Raw genomic sequence first — 15518 nt, 5'->3', positions numbered from 1 at the left:
ATCAAATTCACACATAACAATATTAACCTTAAATGTAAAAGGGCTAAATGCCCCAATCAAAAGACACAGACTGACAAATTGGATAAAAAGTCAAAAACCACTGGTGTGCTGTATCCAGAAAACCCATCTCACATGCAAGGACACACATAGGCTAAAATTAAAGGGATGGAGGAAGATTTACCAAGCAAATGAAGAGCAAAAAAAAGCAGGAGTTGCAACCCTAGTCTCTGATAAAATGGACTTTAAAGCAACAAAGATCAAAAGAGACAAAGAAGGGCATTACATAATGCTAAAAGGATCAATGCAGCAAGAAGAGGTAATGAACCTAAATATATACGCACCCAATACAGGAGCAACCAGATACATAAAGCAAGTTCTTAACAACCTACAAAGAGACTTAGACTCCCACACAATAATAGTGGGAGACTTTAACTCTCCACTGTCAATATTAAACAGATCAACGACACAGAAAATTAACAAGGATATCCAGGACTAGAACTCAGATCTGGACCAAGCAAACCTAATAGACATCTACAGAACTCCCCACCCCAAATCCACAGAATATACATTCTTCTCAGCACCACATCACACCTACTCTAAAATTGACCACATAATTAGAAGTAAATCACTCCTCAGCAAATGCAAAAGAACAGAAATCATAAAACTCTCTCAGAGCAGAGTGCAATCAAATTAGAACTCAGGATTAACAAACTAACTCAGAACCACAAAACTTAATGGAAACTGAACAACTGGCTCTTGAGTGTTGACAGGATAAACAATGAAATGAAGGCAGAAATAAAGATGTTATTCAAAACCAACGAAAACAAAGACACAATGTACCAGAATCTCTGGGGCACATTTAAAGCAGTGTCTAGAGAAAAATGTATAGCAATAAATGCCCACATGAGAAGCAAGGAGAGATCTAAAATTGACACCCTATCATCAAAATTGAAAGAGGTAGGGGAGAAAGATCAAAAAAACTCAAAAGCTGGCAGAAATATCTAAGATCAGAGCAGAACTGAAGGAGATAGAGACATAAAAAAACCCTTCTAGAAATCAATAAATCCAGGAGCTGGTTTTTTGAAAAGATCAATAAAATAGACAGACCGCTAGCCAGGTTAATTAAAAAGAAAAGAGAGAAGAATTAAATAGATGCAATAAAAAACAATAAAGTGGATATTACCACTGATTCCACAGAAATACAAACTACCATCACAGATTACTACAAAGAACTCTATGCTCACAAACCAGTAAACCAGGAAGAAATGGATAAATTCCTGGACACTTGCACACTCCCAAGTCTACACCAGGAAGAAGCCGAAACCCTGATTAGACCAATAACAAGGGCTCAAGTTGCAGCAGTAATTGATAGCCTACCAACCAAAAAAAGCCCAGGTCCAGATGGGTTCACAGCCAAATTCTACCAGACATACAAAAATGAGACTGCACCACTCCTTCTGAAACTATTACAATCAATCCAAAAAGAGGGAATCCTTCCCAAATCATTTTATGAGGCAAACATCATCCTGATACCAAAACCCGGCAAAGACTCAATAAGAAAAGAAAACTTCAGGCCAATATCCATCATGAATACAGATACAAAAATCTTCAGTAAAATACCGGCAAACCAACTGCAACAGCACATCAAAAAGCTTATCCATCAAGATCCAGTAGGCTTCATCCCTGGGATGCAAGGCTGGTTCAACATACGCATCTATAAATGTAATCCACCACATAAACAGATCCAAAGGCAAAAACCACATGATCATCTCAACAGATGCAGAGAAGGCCTTTAACAAAATTTAACAGCCCTTTACACTAAAAACTCTCAATAAACTAGGTATCGACGAAACTTATCTCAAAAGAATAAAAGCTATTCATGACAAACCAACAGCCAATATCATACTGAATGGGCAAAAACTGGAAGCATTCCCTTTGAAATCTGGCACTAGTCAATGATGTCCTCTCTCACCACTCCTATCCAATATAGTATTGGAAGTTCTAGCCAGAGCAATCAGGCAAGAAAAAGGAATAAAGGGTATTCAGTTAGGAAAGGAGGGAGTCAAAATGTCTCTATTTGTAGATGACATGACTATTTATTTAGAAGACTCCATTTTCTTAGCCCAAAATCTCCTTAAACTGATAAGCAACTTCAGCAAAATCTCAGGAGACAAAATCAATGTGCAGAAATCACAAGCATTCCTATACACCAATAACAGACTTAAAGAGGGCCAAATCAAGAACAAACTGCTACAAAAAGAATTGCTACAATTCACAATTCACAATTGCTACAAAGAGAATAAAATACCTAGAAATACAGCTAACAATTCACAATTGCTACAGAGAATAAAATACCTAGGAATACAACTAACAAAGGATGTAAAGGACCTCTTCAAGGAGAACTACAAACCACTGCTCAATGAAATAAGAGAGGACACAAACAGATGGAAAAACATTCCATGCTCATGGATAGGTGGAATCAATAATGTGAAAATGGCCATACTGCCCAAATAATTTACAGACTCAATGCTATCCCCAACAAGCTACCAATGACCTTCTTCACAGAACTGGAAAAAACCACGTTAAACTTCATATGGAACCATAAGAAAGCCCACATAGCCAAGTCAGTTCTAAGCAAAAAGAACAAAGCTGGAAGTATCATGCTACCTAACTTCAAACTATACCACAAGGCTATAGTAATCAAAACAGCATGGTACTGGTACCAAAACAGGGATATAGATCAATGGAACAGAACAGAGGCTTCAGAAGTTATGCCACCCACCTACAACCATCTGATCTTTGACAAACCTGACAAAAACAAGCAATGGGGAAAGGATTCCCTGTTTAATAAATGGTGTTGGGAAAGCTGGCTAGCCATGTGCAGAAAGCAGAAACTGGACCCCTTTCTGACACCTTACACTAAAATTAACTCCAGATGGATTAAAGACTTAAACATAACACCTAACACCATAAAAACTCTAGGAGAAAACCTAGGCAAAACCATTCAGGACATAGGCACAGGCAAGGACTTCATGACTAAAACACCAAAAGCACTGGCAACAAAAGCCAACATAGAAATGTGATCTAATTAAACTCCAGAGCTTCTGTACAGCAAAAGAAACAATCATTAAAGTAAACCAGCAACCAACAGAATGGGAAAACATTTTTGCAATCTACCCATCTGACAAAGGGCTAATATCCAGAATCTACAAAGAACTAAAACAGATCTACAAGAAAAATAAGCAAAACCATTCAAAAGTAAGCGAAGGACATGAACAGACACTTTTCAAAAGAAGACATTTACAGTTTAAGTATTGTTACATGAAACTTTTGTTTCATGTATATATGTGTGTATAGTGCAAAACTATATTACTTAATATGAGTAATGAGCAAAAAGGTTTGAAAATCTCTGCCATAAAGAATATGATGAATTTATCAAGAAGCTAAAAACATTTTAGGAGTACAGTGCACCAGAAACATGCTCAAAGTCTAAGAAAAAAAATTTTAATGATCGTAATTTCATTTTATCATATTTCTGTAGGCTTTAATTATTCAGGCATATCAATGCTTCAAAGAAGAAATTTAATATGCATTTATTCCAGCATCCCTCTGAACTAGTAGGTGAGAGGATTATGGTCCTTTCCTTTTAGAAACTTACAAGGTAGAGATATTGTTAACCCATGAAATCAATAACTAGAGACAGTACAAAAGGATTTATAATCATGAGTTAAACTTAAAATGCTGAAGGATCTCTAATAAGTGAATGAGAGAATTTAGGAAAGTTGCATGAAGAAGACAGAGCTTGAGTTTAGCCTTAAAGGGGAACTTAAGAAAAAGCAGAAAAAAAGGTATAGTAATGAGTAGTGTTATATAGTCAAAGCAGGCTAAATGCTTATAAAAAGAAACACAACAGTGAGTGGACTGACTCCACACAATCATTCAGAATCCCAGTTCTTTCGATCTTGTGCATCTACCATCCCCTGTGGCCTCGTGTCCTCAACTGGGTCCTCTGCTGTACTGTATTATATGTGTATTATATATATATATATATACACACACACACACACACATACATACATACACATAAATATAGATATAAATATTGATACAGATATCAGTATCAGTATAGATATTCTGTATATGACGATGTTTTGACACCTTAAAAATTAACTTTTCTAGCTGAGGAGAGACTGCCTTTGCTAGACCTAGCCAATTCTTGCAGCTAGCAAGAGCTCAACCAGAAGCATGCCTTTGATATGCAAACTAACCAATCCAGAGCCACATCTCCTCCAGACAGTATAACCCAGGAGACAATTTCCTCTGCCTTAATCATCCCAAGGCCAGGTACCAGGCAAGCAGGGACCACCCCTACAGCATAGAATCTGCCAAAATTATTCAAACTAGCCAACCATAAACTGTTCACCCTGCCCTGCCTTGCCTTGCCTTTCCTGCACAGAAACCCCAAAAAAGCCTTTGGCCTAGCTGCTATTGTTATCTGCTTCCTGACCACTCTGGTGTCTCACATGTGGCCCCACATACTGTGCTTTACCTCCTGTCTTTAGGACCTGTAAGTCTAATAAACTTTGTTATCCTGAACCTTTCCTCTATGTCCTCCAGTGGCCACACCTAACTAACCAGCTTATAAAAGAATACAAAATGTCTGCATCCAGCCAGCAGACAGAGGAGAGAGCATAGTGATCACAAAGGTTTTTCATGGGCCAGGTCTAAAAATGGCACTTCACTTCCTCCCATTTTTCATTGGCCAGACCTCCGTAACACCTGATACCAGGAAAGATTAAAAAAAAGACCAAAATTTATCCATTCATCATTGGTCATTCCTCTTAAAACTAAAACACTCTGAATATAATACCACAGACAAAAATACAGGAAGATCTGCAATGTGAAAAGAAGATAAACTAGAGGCCAGGAACCACAGACTTGAGAAATGACACCATCACAATTCCCCTGGACCTTCTTTTTGCTTCCCATATATCCTAGATCAGGCAGTAGAGAATCCTGCAATCTGTAACTACCAACAGGCCAAGCAAAACAGGGCCTGAAGACATGGTAGCCAACGCCTGTAATCCCATCACTTTGGGAAGCTGAAGCGGGCAGATCGCATGAGCTCAGGAGTTCAAGACCAGCCTAGGCAACGTGGTGAAACCCCCATGTCTAGTAAAAATACCAAAAAAAAATTAGCTGGCTGTGGTGGTGCAAGCCTGTAATCCTAGCTACTCCAGAGGCTGAGGCACAAGAAGGGCTTGAGCCAGGAGACAGAGATTGCAGTGAGCAGAAATCAAACCACTGCACTCCAGCCTCAGCAACAGAAATATTTTTGCTAACAACCATCCCAATTCAATCAAACAAACCCACAAAAAAAAAAAAAAAAAACGGAAAAAAACCACCCCACCCCATCCACAACACTATGGTATCAGCAGGGCCCAATAGGGAGCTGAACTTCTAACCCCACCCAGCAATAAAAAGATGAGGCTAGTAGGCCCTTTACTTCCCCCATTTGGCATCAAAGAGATGGAATGAGAGTGCAAGTGGTGCCAGTCAGCAGCCCACTTTTCCCCACCCCAGTTAGTTGGGCAATTTCTTTAAAAGTTAAACATAAAGGTACCATGCCACTCAGCAACCCCACTGTTAGCTATCTCTCCAAGAGAAATGAAATAATGTCTATACAGGGAACCATACACAAATAACTATAGCAGCATTATTCACGATAATAAAAACATCAAAACAACCCAAACATTTATCATGTGGTAAATGGAGTAACAAAATGTGGTATATTCATACTGAGGATACTTTTCTGCAATAAAAAGACACAAAATGCTAATATACAGTACAACACGGCTAAACCTCAAAAAATTCTAGTAAGTAAAAGAGTCAGTCAGGAAAGACCACATTAGTATGATTCTATGTACAGGAAAGGTTCAGAAAAGGCAAATCTGTAGAGAAGATCAGTAGTTGCCTAAGGAAAGAGGTGGGAGTGAGGATAAACTTCAAACAGGCATAAAGTCCCTTTCTAAGGTCATGGAAATATTTTAAAACTGGGTTATAGTACTTATTGCATGACTCCATAAGTTTATTAGTTTTCATACTATTTATTGATATTTTATTATATAAAATAAAATATATTATTTTTAATAAAAAATTCAAGTCACCCCAAAGCATTCTACATATTCAACTGCAGTCTCTTTAAAACTCTGATGTCATTTTTTTGCAGAAATATACAACACAATCCTAAATTCATATGGAACCACAAAAGACCTGAATAGCCAAACAGAAGAACAAAGCTGGAGGTGTCATACTACTTGCTCTCAAATATAATACAAAGTTATAGTAATTAAAACAGTATGGTACTTGCATAAAAACAGACATATAGACCAACGAAATAGAATAGAGAATCCAGAAATAAATGTACACATTTATGGAAAATCAATTTTCAACAAAGATGTCAGGAACATACAATGAGGAAAGAATGGCTCCTACAATAAATGGTGCTTAGAAAACTGAATATCCACATGCAGAAGAATAAAATCAGACCCTTATCTCACACCATATACAAAAATCAACTCTAAATGGATTTTTAAAGATGACACCTGAAACTGTAAAACTATTGAAGAAAGCATAGGGAGAAAAGCTCCATGACACTGATCTGAGCAATGATTTGTTAGATATGACCCCAAAAGCGCAGTCAACAAAAGTAAAAATAGACAGCTAAGATTATGTCAAACTGAAAAGTTTCTGAAGAGAGAAGGAAACAATTAACATGGTAAAGAGGCAATCTATAAAATGGAAGAAAACATTTGCAAGACCTACATCTAATAAGGGGTTAATACATAAAATATATAAGATATTCAAACAACTCTATAGCAAGAAAACAAATAACTTGATTTTAAAATGGGAAAAAGACCTGCATAGACAATTCTCAAAAGAAGACATACAAATGGCCAACAGGCATATAAAAAATATTCAATATCACTAATTATCAGAGAAGTGGAAATTAAATTAAATGGGCAACGAGATGTCACCCCACACCTGTTAGGATGGCCATTATCAGAAAATCAAGAGATACGTGTTGGTGAGAATAAGGAGAAAAGAGAACCCTTGTGTTCTATTGGGAGGCACGTAAATTAGTTCAACCATTATGAAAAATAGGGATATATCTCAAAGAATAAAAACAGAACTACTAGATGATCTACCACTCTCACTTTCGGATATGTGTCCAAAGGTAATGAAATCAGTAAGTCAGAGAAGTGTCTTCACTCCCATTTCATTGCAGAATTATTCAAAACAGCCAAGATATGGAAGTAACCTAAATGTTCATAACTGGATGAAGGGATAAAAAAAGTGTGGTCAGTGTGAGTGTGAGTTTGTGTATATATATGAGTGTGTGTGGATGTTCTGCAGGCGTATATACACACACATTATATATATATGCACACACAAAGAGTGGTAAATATACTATGAAATATTATTCAGCTTTTATTTTTTTGAGACAGAGTCTCGCTATTTCACCAGGCACCAGGCTGAAGTGCAGTGGTGATCTTGGCTCACTGCAACCTCTGCCTCTAGGCTTCAAGCAATTCTCCTGCCTCAGCCTCCTTAGTAGCTGGGACTACAAGCGCACACCATCACACCCACCTACTTTTTGTATTTTAGTAGAGATGGGGTTTCACTAGTTGGCCAGGTTGGTCTCAATCTCTTGACCTCATGACACCCATCTTGGCCTCCCAAAGTGCTGGGATTACAGGGGTAAGCCACCGCACCTGGCCTCAGCTTTAAAAAGAAGAAAATCTTGTCATTTGTGACAGTGGGGATGAACGTAGAGAACATTATGTTAAATGAAATAAGTCAGGCACAGAAAGACAAATATTGCATGATCTCATTTCTATGTGTAATCCTAAGAAGTTTAACTCACAGAAGCAGAGTAGAATAGTGATTGCAAAGAGCTGAGAAGTAGGGAAAATGAGAAGATGTTGGTCAAAGTATACAGAGTTTCAGTTATGCAGGAAAATAATTTGTGGAAGTCTAATGTAAAGCAACGTGAGTAGAGCTAATAACACTGTATTATACAGTTGAATTTTACTAAGAGAGTAGATCTTAAATGTTCTCACCACCAAAAAGAAGGTAACTACGTGAAGTAATGGGTATGTTAATTAGTTTGTGGTAATCATTTCAACATGTCTACACATATCAAAACATCAAATATACTTTAAATATATATAATTTTTGCCAGTTTACCTCAATAAAGCTGGAATACCTCATTATATTACTTACAATGGTAAATGCAATGGTTTATAAATTATACCTCAATAAAAATGTTTTTTAAACAGTAGATGGACTAGTGTAATGAACCACTATGTAATCCATCACCTAGAGCCAACAATTATGAATTCATGGCCGATATTGTTTCATCTGTAACCCTACTACACTTTTCTTCCTGCCATATTATTTTAAAGTACATCTCAGCTCTTATGTATTTCACTGCAAATTTTATAACATGCATACTATGATGACAGGGTTTTTTTTAACATAACCACAATAGATACCATTATTACCCCAAAAAACAATATATCAAAGCACAAGTGATAAAATTAGTGCTTTGCTTGACCATTTTAGATAATCTCTTGCTGCTTTCTCCTATTTTCATTCTCCTCTATTTTTTTCAACTACATTTAATATCTGATAGCTCCAGTTTCTAAAGCCTTTAAAGGCTGGTTCTGCTATCGGATGCTTCTGACTCTCACTTACAGAGCTCATTTTCTCATGTAATATTTTTACTGGGATATAATGTTCATCAAAGTTCATCTTTGGGATTCTACAAGGCCTGGTTGCAAGCTGCAAGTGCCCAGGGAATTTGGTGTCTGAGGCTGCTCTAAACCCAGGCCACTGTAAATTAATATCTCAGTTTAGGGCTTTTCAGGTGCAGTGAATATGAATTCAAACCTCAATTCCACATCAGGGCTTTCTCTCTCTACTCAGAGCCTAGACAATTTTTCTTACAGAAGAGATGTTTGTTTTAGTTTATCCATTTCCTAAAGATGTGTCTCTTCCACGGTCCTGACTTTATTTAGAATTTCTGTTCCAGTTTCCCACCTTGTATGAGTCTATGGCCTTGTCTTCTGATCCCCATGTGGCCAATGAAACTAAAAGTTCTAAATGACCAGGAATTAACAAATATCCATGCCACACCTACTGACTTTAATGCATATTTACTGCCCTGGAAATGTATTTCCCCTTATTGTGGTCTCTGAGAATTTCCCTTGCTTCCCTGCAAGGTAGTTATATATTTTTAAAGTTATTAATGTTTTCTTTTTAATTTTTTATGAGTTTTGCACTGGGAATATTTCAAGATGTCTCATCTGCTATATTTCCAGATAGTCTAATCCCTTCTTATAAACCTTATAATCTTTAGCCTTTATAAGAGAAGAGTATCTTCCACCAACCTGAGCTGCACAGTTTAAAATCTTTCATCCCCCGTTATAATATAAAGCTTAATTTCTATATTTGTTTAAGTTCTAAATGTACTACAAAATCATCCCAAAATTAAATAACTTACTAACTACATCATTCCATAAACCAAAATAAAATGGAATAAAACATCACTGTGAGAAGAAATAGTATAAAGTGGCATCATAACAGTGACAAGGCAGTACTTTTGTTAGTTATTATTTAGTAAAATGGACAGCATTATCAGAGTGGGTTAAAGACAGAGTTTCAAAATTCAATAATTGTGTGAGCTTACATAAAGTACCTTAACTGTCTGAGCTTCAGTTGTTTCAAATGTAAAGTTTAGAACTTGAGTCATTTCTTAATGTATTTAAAGCTCTATACTACTATGAATAAAGTGTTAAATTTTAAAATCAGCTAAAAAAAGCATTAATATACCAATCAGCAAGCATCATGATTCAGGAAGAATGTACAAGAGTATTAAGAATTAAAGGGGAATGATGTATGCAGCCTACTCTCAAGATAGTTCAATAAGAGTTTTTGTTGGTATATATTCATAGACACAAAAATGCAGAGGGAGAGGTAGAAGAGGAGGAGGAAGAGAGAGAGAAGAGGGAGAGGAAAAAAAGAGAATAAAAGAAATGAACTAAAGTATTGAAAACTAGTATATCTGGGTAGAGAACCCATAGGAGTTCTCTGCACTATTCTTGCAACTATTGTGTAAATCTAAATTTACAACTGTTTAAAAAGTGTAATAAAGTTGATATTTAAATAACAGATATAACCCTGGCTATATAAAACAGAAGCATACAGTTATTCTATGATGGGAAGTGAAGAAAAACCCACAAAGGGACATTACAGATTTATCATTCGCCAACTGTTTCAGGATCACACGTTTGTTGCTATAAATACAAAGTCTCTATTAATGATAGGTTACAGAACTATGTAAAAACTTGCAACAACCTAAGGGGTAAAACATCAGGTGAGATTTCTGAGCCAAAAGTAATTTGGGCAGAAAGCACACAAGTAAGCCAATAAAGCATTCCAACATTAAATCTTGGCTTCCTTTGACGTCAGCCCAAGCAGACCAAGGCAAGTGACGACACAGGAGTCAGCACAGGAGGAAATGTGTGCCAGGTGGTGCCCAGCATCTTGGAAGCGCAAATTTAGCAGGTAACATAAAACTCCATAACTCTATCTTAAATGCTGGTATATAAATCACAATATACCTCTTCTCTTGAGAGTCTGTATGCAGAGAAGTTCTTGAGAGTTTCTCAGAGTGTGAAAATAAGTTGCAACCAACAATGACCGTTGAGTATTATTAAGCCTCTGCAGGTTAAAATTAAAAACTAAACTAAACAAAAAAAACATAGATTGAAAGAGCCTTTTTTGCTTGCTTTTTTTACAATACTTTTAATTTCAAACTCAACAGGAAACAAGATAATCACACATAGCTGAACGTCAAGACAATTTCAAACCCATAAATAAATGTCTGTTATTGATTAACAAAGACCTTAGTACTGATCAAACTGTATTTTCCTTCATAGTCTCTGCTTTCCTAATATATTCTGCATACATATATCTCAGAACTCTTAGAGAGACAGAATTTTGTAGAAATGTTTTCAAGCATTTTTCCCTCTCTGGCTATACAAATAAAAAAAAGGAAAATGGAATGCTATGTAAAAATTATGTATCAATTGCAAAAAAATAAGATAATGATCCAAAATTATTTCTTTTACTTACTTTTTAAAGTCTTAAATCTGAGTTTTAAATATGGAAAGCATATACCTATTATCAGGACCAGTGACCCCACTGCAGGAATTCTCACTCAAAATCTAAAACTTTGGCGTGAGGTCAGTAAAATATTCCTAGTGCACCCTTTTACTCTAAAAGCCTCTGTAAGCCATTAAAGTTCTAATTTGAATAATTACATTCCACCTACATAAATTCCCTCTGTAGTTTCAACTGTATGCAGTATCAGTCTTCATTTCCTGAATTAAATTGGTGTCGTGTATTGTGGTGCTTCTTTAAAAAAAAAAAAAAAAAAAAAAGAACATTTACTTTCACAGGTAACCTTTCAGCAACCAGAAGTGATTCATGTGCATGAGGGGAATAGGTCAGTATGAATAATCATTAACTAACAATTTGTGCCAGGATTTATTGTGTCGAGCATTGCAAAAGGGACATCTCATCTAATGAAATGAATATAGCTATACAGCTGTATAGAAATCAAGTATTTTATAAACTAAATCCTGTTTTCCATTGAATTGTATCAATGCATCATTAGAAGCTTTATTTTCATTTATGGCTTGCCTTTAATTAGCTGATACTCCTCATGTTTGATCACTTCTACCTTTCTAGTCAAATAGGTAATGAACTGCAAATTAATACTGAAAATCCTAACCTAAAAAAAAGAACCACTGAGTAGCGTTTAAAAAATAAGTAAGTCTTTCTCATACAGGGAATCTTAAAAATATGCTTCCCCTTATGAAAAACCAACAGAATTTTTGAAAGACCGAAAAACAATTCTTACAACAAAATTTGTTACTCAAAGTGAATTTCCAGTGTTACCATAATAGTATTTATTCAATAAGCCCAAAGGACTAGTATTACATGTCCCTTTAATGAGATTTGATTTTTGAATCCTTGGATTTTTCTTAAATAACGTGTCTACAAGTTGCTGAGTGACCTTCAAGAGTGGTTTTTCTCAGAGTCAAGAAAAGCAGCTGTGTTCCTTGCAGGATGCTCAGGGACTTCCAGAGATCTCCACACCATGACAGCTATTTCAGTCCTTGAGTCATCAGATAAATTTAAAGAGAAAAATTTATCCCAATTGTCAAAAATTCTGTTGAACCCCATGACCTAAGCATGTTTAATTCATCAAAGCTGTATAGTAGCAAAGATGTCTTCAAATATGTTGAATTAGTTAATCCTTAAATCTCATTATTGTAATTTCTGCTCAATTAAAAGTACGATTTACTGGTATTTAATGAAACTGTAAATTAAATTATCTGTTACACCTAGCATTGGTCTCAAATTCATAAAATATAGACCTAATTGTAAAAACATATTTTCCTTTCTTCCTAGAATTCCATTCTACTTGGATTCTGAAAATAGCATCCTCTTTCCTCTAGGAAATGTCACCTATACTCCAACCCCAATTCCCTCAGAACAATGGGATTCAAAGAGATGTTGTCATTTTCTTACAGATCACTTGGCCTAGCCACAGGCTTGGGGTGTGGACTTGTTCAAAGCTGGACCAATCACAGTTCCCCATCCTGGTGGCCAAAGTTGATCTGTATAATTGTATGAACCAGGGCATGTGACCCAAGCTTAATAAATCACAGTCCTTCCCCAAGATATTTCAAACTGAAACTCAGGCAGTAGGAGCAATCTCTCTCAAGCAGTGAAGAAACTGGGCATGCAAGCTGTCAGTGGCCATGTGCCCCGCTATGCAGGGAAAGCTGGTCTGAGAGAACTAAGCCAAGATGCAGAGAAGAACTTACAAAGAAGACAGAGCACTCTGGAGGCAGTCAAGTCCTGGCTCTAGTTGTCCCTGACAATTGCCTCACTCCTGCCTTCCTTGTGTGTATAGAATAAGCTTTCCAATATACCAAAGTTAATTCAAACTATTTTCCTAATACCAGTAGCCAAGGAAACTCTACATAATATACCAAACAAATTCTAACATAATAAATTTCACTTCTTAGGGGTAGGGCCTAGGAATACCACAAGAAATTCAAATACGTCTGCAAATTCAAATATATCTAATGCAAACTTGGCTTTAGTCCATGAACCGACATTTAGGAATAACTGGATTTAACACTTTCTTCACTGCCTTCTTCACTGGGGATAAACCTTGTCCTTTCATAAGACAGTCAAGGTCTTGTGAGCAAGACCTGTACCTTACGTTTTATAATGAATTTCTCTGGCTCTCAGCACAAGCCATGAACATAGATGTTCAGTAGGAATATACTGAGCTAAAAATATGAAGATTGGGATATTATGATTGCCACATGATCCTCTGGAATATCATCAGATCCAAAGTAAGGAGATTTTGTGTTCTGGAAAATTCATTCTTAAAAGAGTGATAGTTGTACAGCAAGACAGCAGTAACAAAATCAGGGGAAAAAATCATTATTAACTGGATGGTTTGTTACCAAAAGATACATGCCTGTGGATGGATTTTAAAAGGAATGTGGACGGCTGTGAAGAAGGCATTTTTAATCTGAAGTGAAGACTCTGACTCCAAAGCTCAGCAAAGAAAGTCTATGTTTCCCTAAAGATTGGGTCTAAGACAAGTCTGCTAGGAATTCCAGATTAAAGAGTGAACAAGTGTAAAATACATTATATATTAAACGTGTTAAAGTATATTTAAAGCCATATGCCTGTAAACCTCCCTTTTTATGTTTACAGTACCCCTACATTAAAATATTTTTGCATTCAAAGTAAGTGATCAGTTTGCTTTGGGCTAGTGACCCACTATCGAGAGAACCTGAAAGACAAGGGTTGAGATGAGAATCTCCTTCCCAAGAGAAGGCCCTGCTCAAATGATGGAAGTGGAATAAAACAGCAGCCCTGCTTTAAAAATTTAGCATCTCCCAAAGAAGCTAAAGGATTCTCTGACCTTCTTCATCTCACTGACTACCAGAACTCAGGAAGAATTTCAATACCATAATTATAATAAGTAAAGCAAACTAATTCTAACTCCTTAAAGCTAATACCTATGCCCTTAACTAGTTCTAACTAAAACAAAAAGAAAAAAAAAAACTAAGCTGGTTATTCTCTGTATAATTTTAATTTTTAAAAGCTTATGTATTCATTTTAGTTATTTGTTTTATACAACTATTTAGCACAATGCATGAACTTAATACATATTAATAATGGAAGAAATCAAATCCTATAGCAAAATGCAAATTCTACTTAACTGTATAAACTTACTAAAACAGCTAGGTTCTAGACATCAACTTTAGGACAACAGAATTTTCTCTAAGTTATTCCAGAAGACTATTTGCATAAAACTTTTGGAAATCTCTACTCCAAAGTTCTTCCACTGTAAACTGCACTTAATCTTTTCAATTAGCAACATGCTTAAAAACACAATTGAATATCTGGGATCAGTGGTCTAGACATTTCTACAAACTGCAATCATATACCTATATAACAACAGAGCAACTGATTGTGACTCAAACCCATCTTGCAACTACACTAATAATTTGGCATTAAAAGGATATCCAAATAGGGCCATATTTACAGAAAATAGTGTCGCTTAGTGTAATTTATTAAGAATCTTTATTTAAAATTCTCAGAAAAGTTTAAATTACAGACCCAGAGAACTGATAGTTACTTTCATTAACCTCTCCTCTGCTTATGACTGTATTAGAAAGCCTTAAAAAGAAATTTAGTAAAGTAAAATTTCATTTCAATGCATTTTTATAACCCTCTTCCCAGAATAGGAATAATAATCAGCATTCTCAATTCTAGTGCTTGAAAAACAATGAAGTATGTGCTTTAAAGAATGAAGTTATATTCATTTTCACCTGCATTGATGCTCCTTCCACTCTTGCCACACAGGCGACCCGATCCAAGAAAGTCACTGCCACAGGCACTGCCACAAAGAAGCCTTTACAAAAGGCCTTGAGGTATCTTTTCACCCACGCTTGCGACTGTGCCATACCTAAAAACACAAAGAAAACAGCTATGAAACCAGTCTCAAGAAAGGTGAAAAGCAAAGACATAAAAACAGTACGTGAAAAGTGAGTTCGAGAAGGGCAATCTTGTCTCTTAATATATTTCACACTCATTCCTGTAACCATTAGAATAAATTTGACTTTAAAGTCCCAAAGTGAAATACATGAACTCAGACTAACTCTTTTCCACAAGTCCAGTCCACTTTATAACTTCAATGGGAAATTTCTCCCCACAAAACAATAAGTTAGAAAAAAATAAGCATTCCAAAAGTAAATCCTTTTCTGCTGCTATTAAGATGAAGATACGCCTTATACCCCTGATATCTGTTCTCTTCTACAGTAATAAAAGTTTCAGTGAAACATGTGGCC

The 15518-nt window shown here is 36.0% G+C and overlaps 1 protein-coding gene across 6 annotated transcripts in view; it reads right to left on the bottom strand.

Annotated features, from left to right (window-relative positions):
- Nucleotides 1-15518, bottom strand: part of IMMP2L (inner mitochondrial membrane peptidase subunit 2) — an 865268-nt gene that overhangs the window by 806017 nt on the left and 43733 nt on the right. For all 6 annotated transcript variants that reach the window (XM_032275691.1, XM_032275696.1, XM_032275694.1 and 3 more), the window contains one exon: nt 15000-15136. In XM_032275691.1, coding sequence (XP_032131582.1) covers nt 15000-15134 — 135 coding nt within the window. In that variant the 5' untranslated portion in view covers nt 15135-15136. The remainder of the gene's footprint in view (nt 1-14999; nt 15137-15518) is intronic.

Source organism: Sapajus apella, unplaced genomic scaffold (assembly GCF_009761245.1).
Source record: "Sapajus apella isolate SASKATOON/1434 unplaced genomic scaffold, GSC_monkey_1.0 scaffold7, whole genome shotgun sequence".
Taxonomy (NCBI): Eukaryota; Metazoa; Chordata; class Mammalia; order Primates; family Cebidae; genus Sapajus; species Sapajus apella.
The sequence above is the reverse complement of the archived record's forward strand: the minus strand, read 5'-3'. Positions and strand labels throughout refer to the sequence as shown.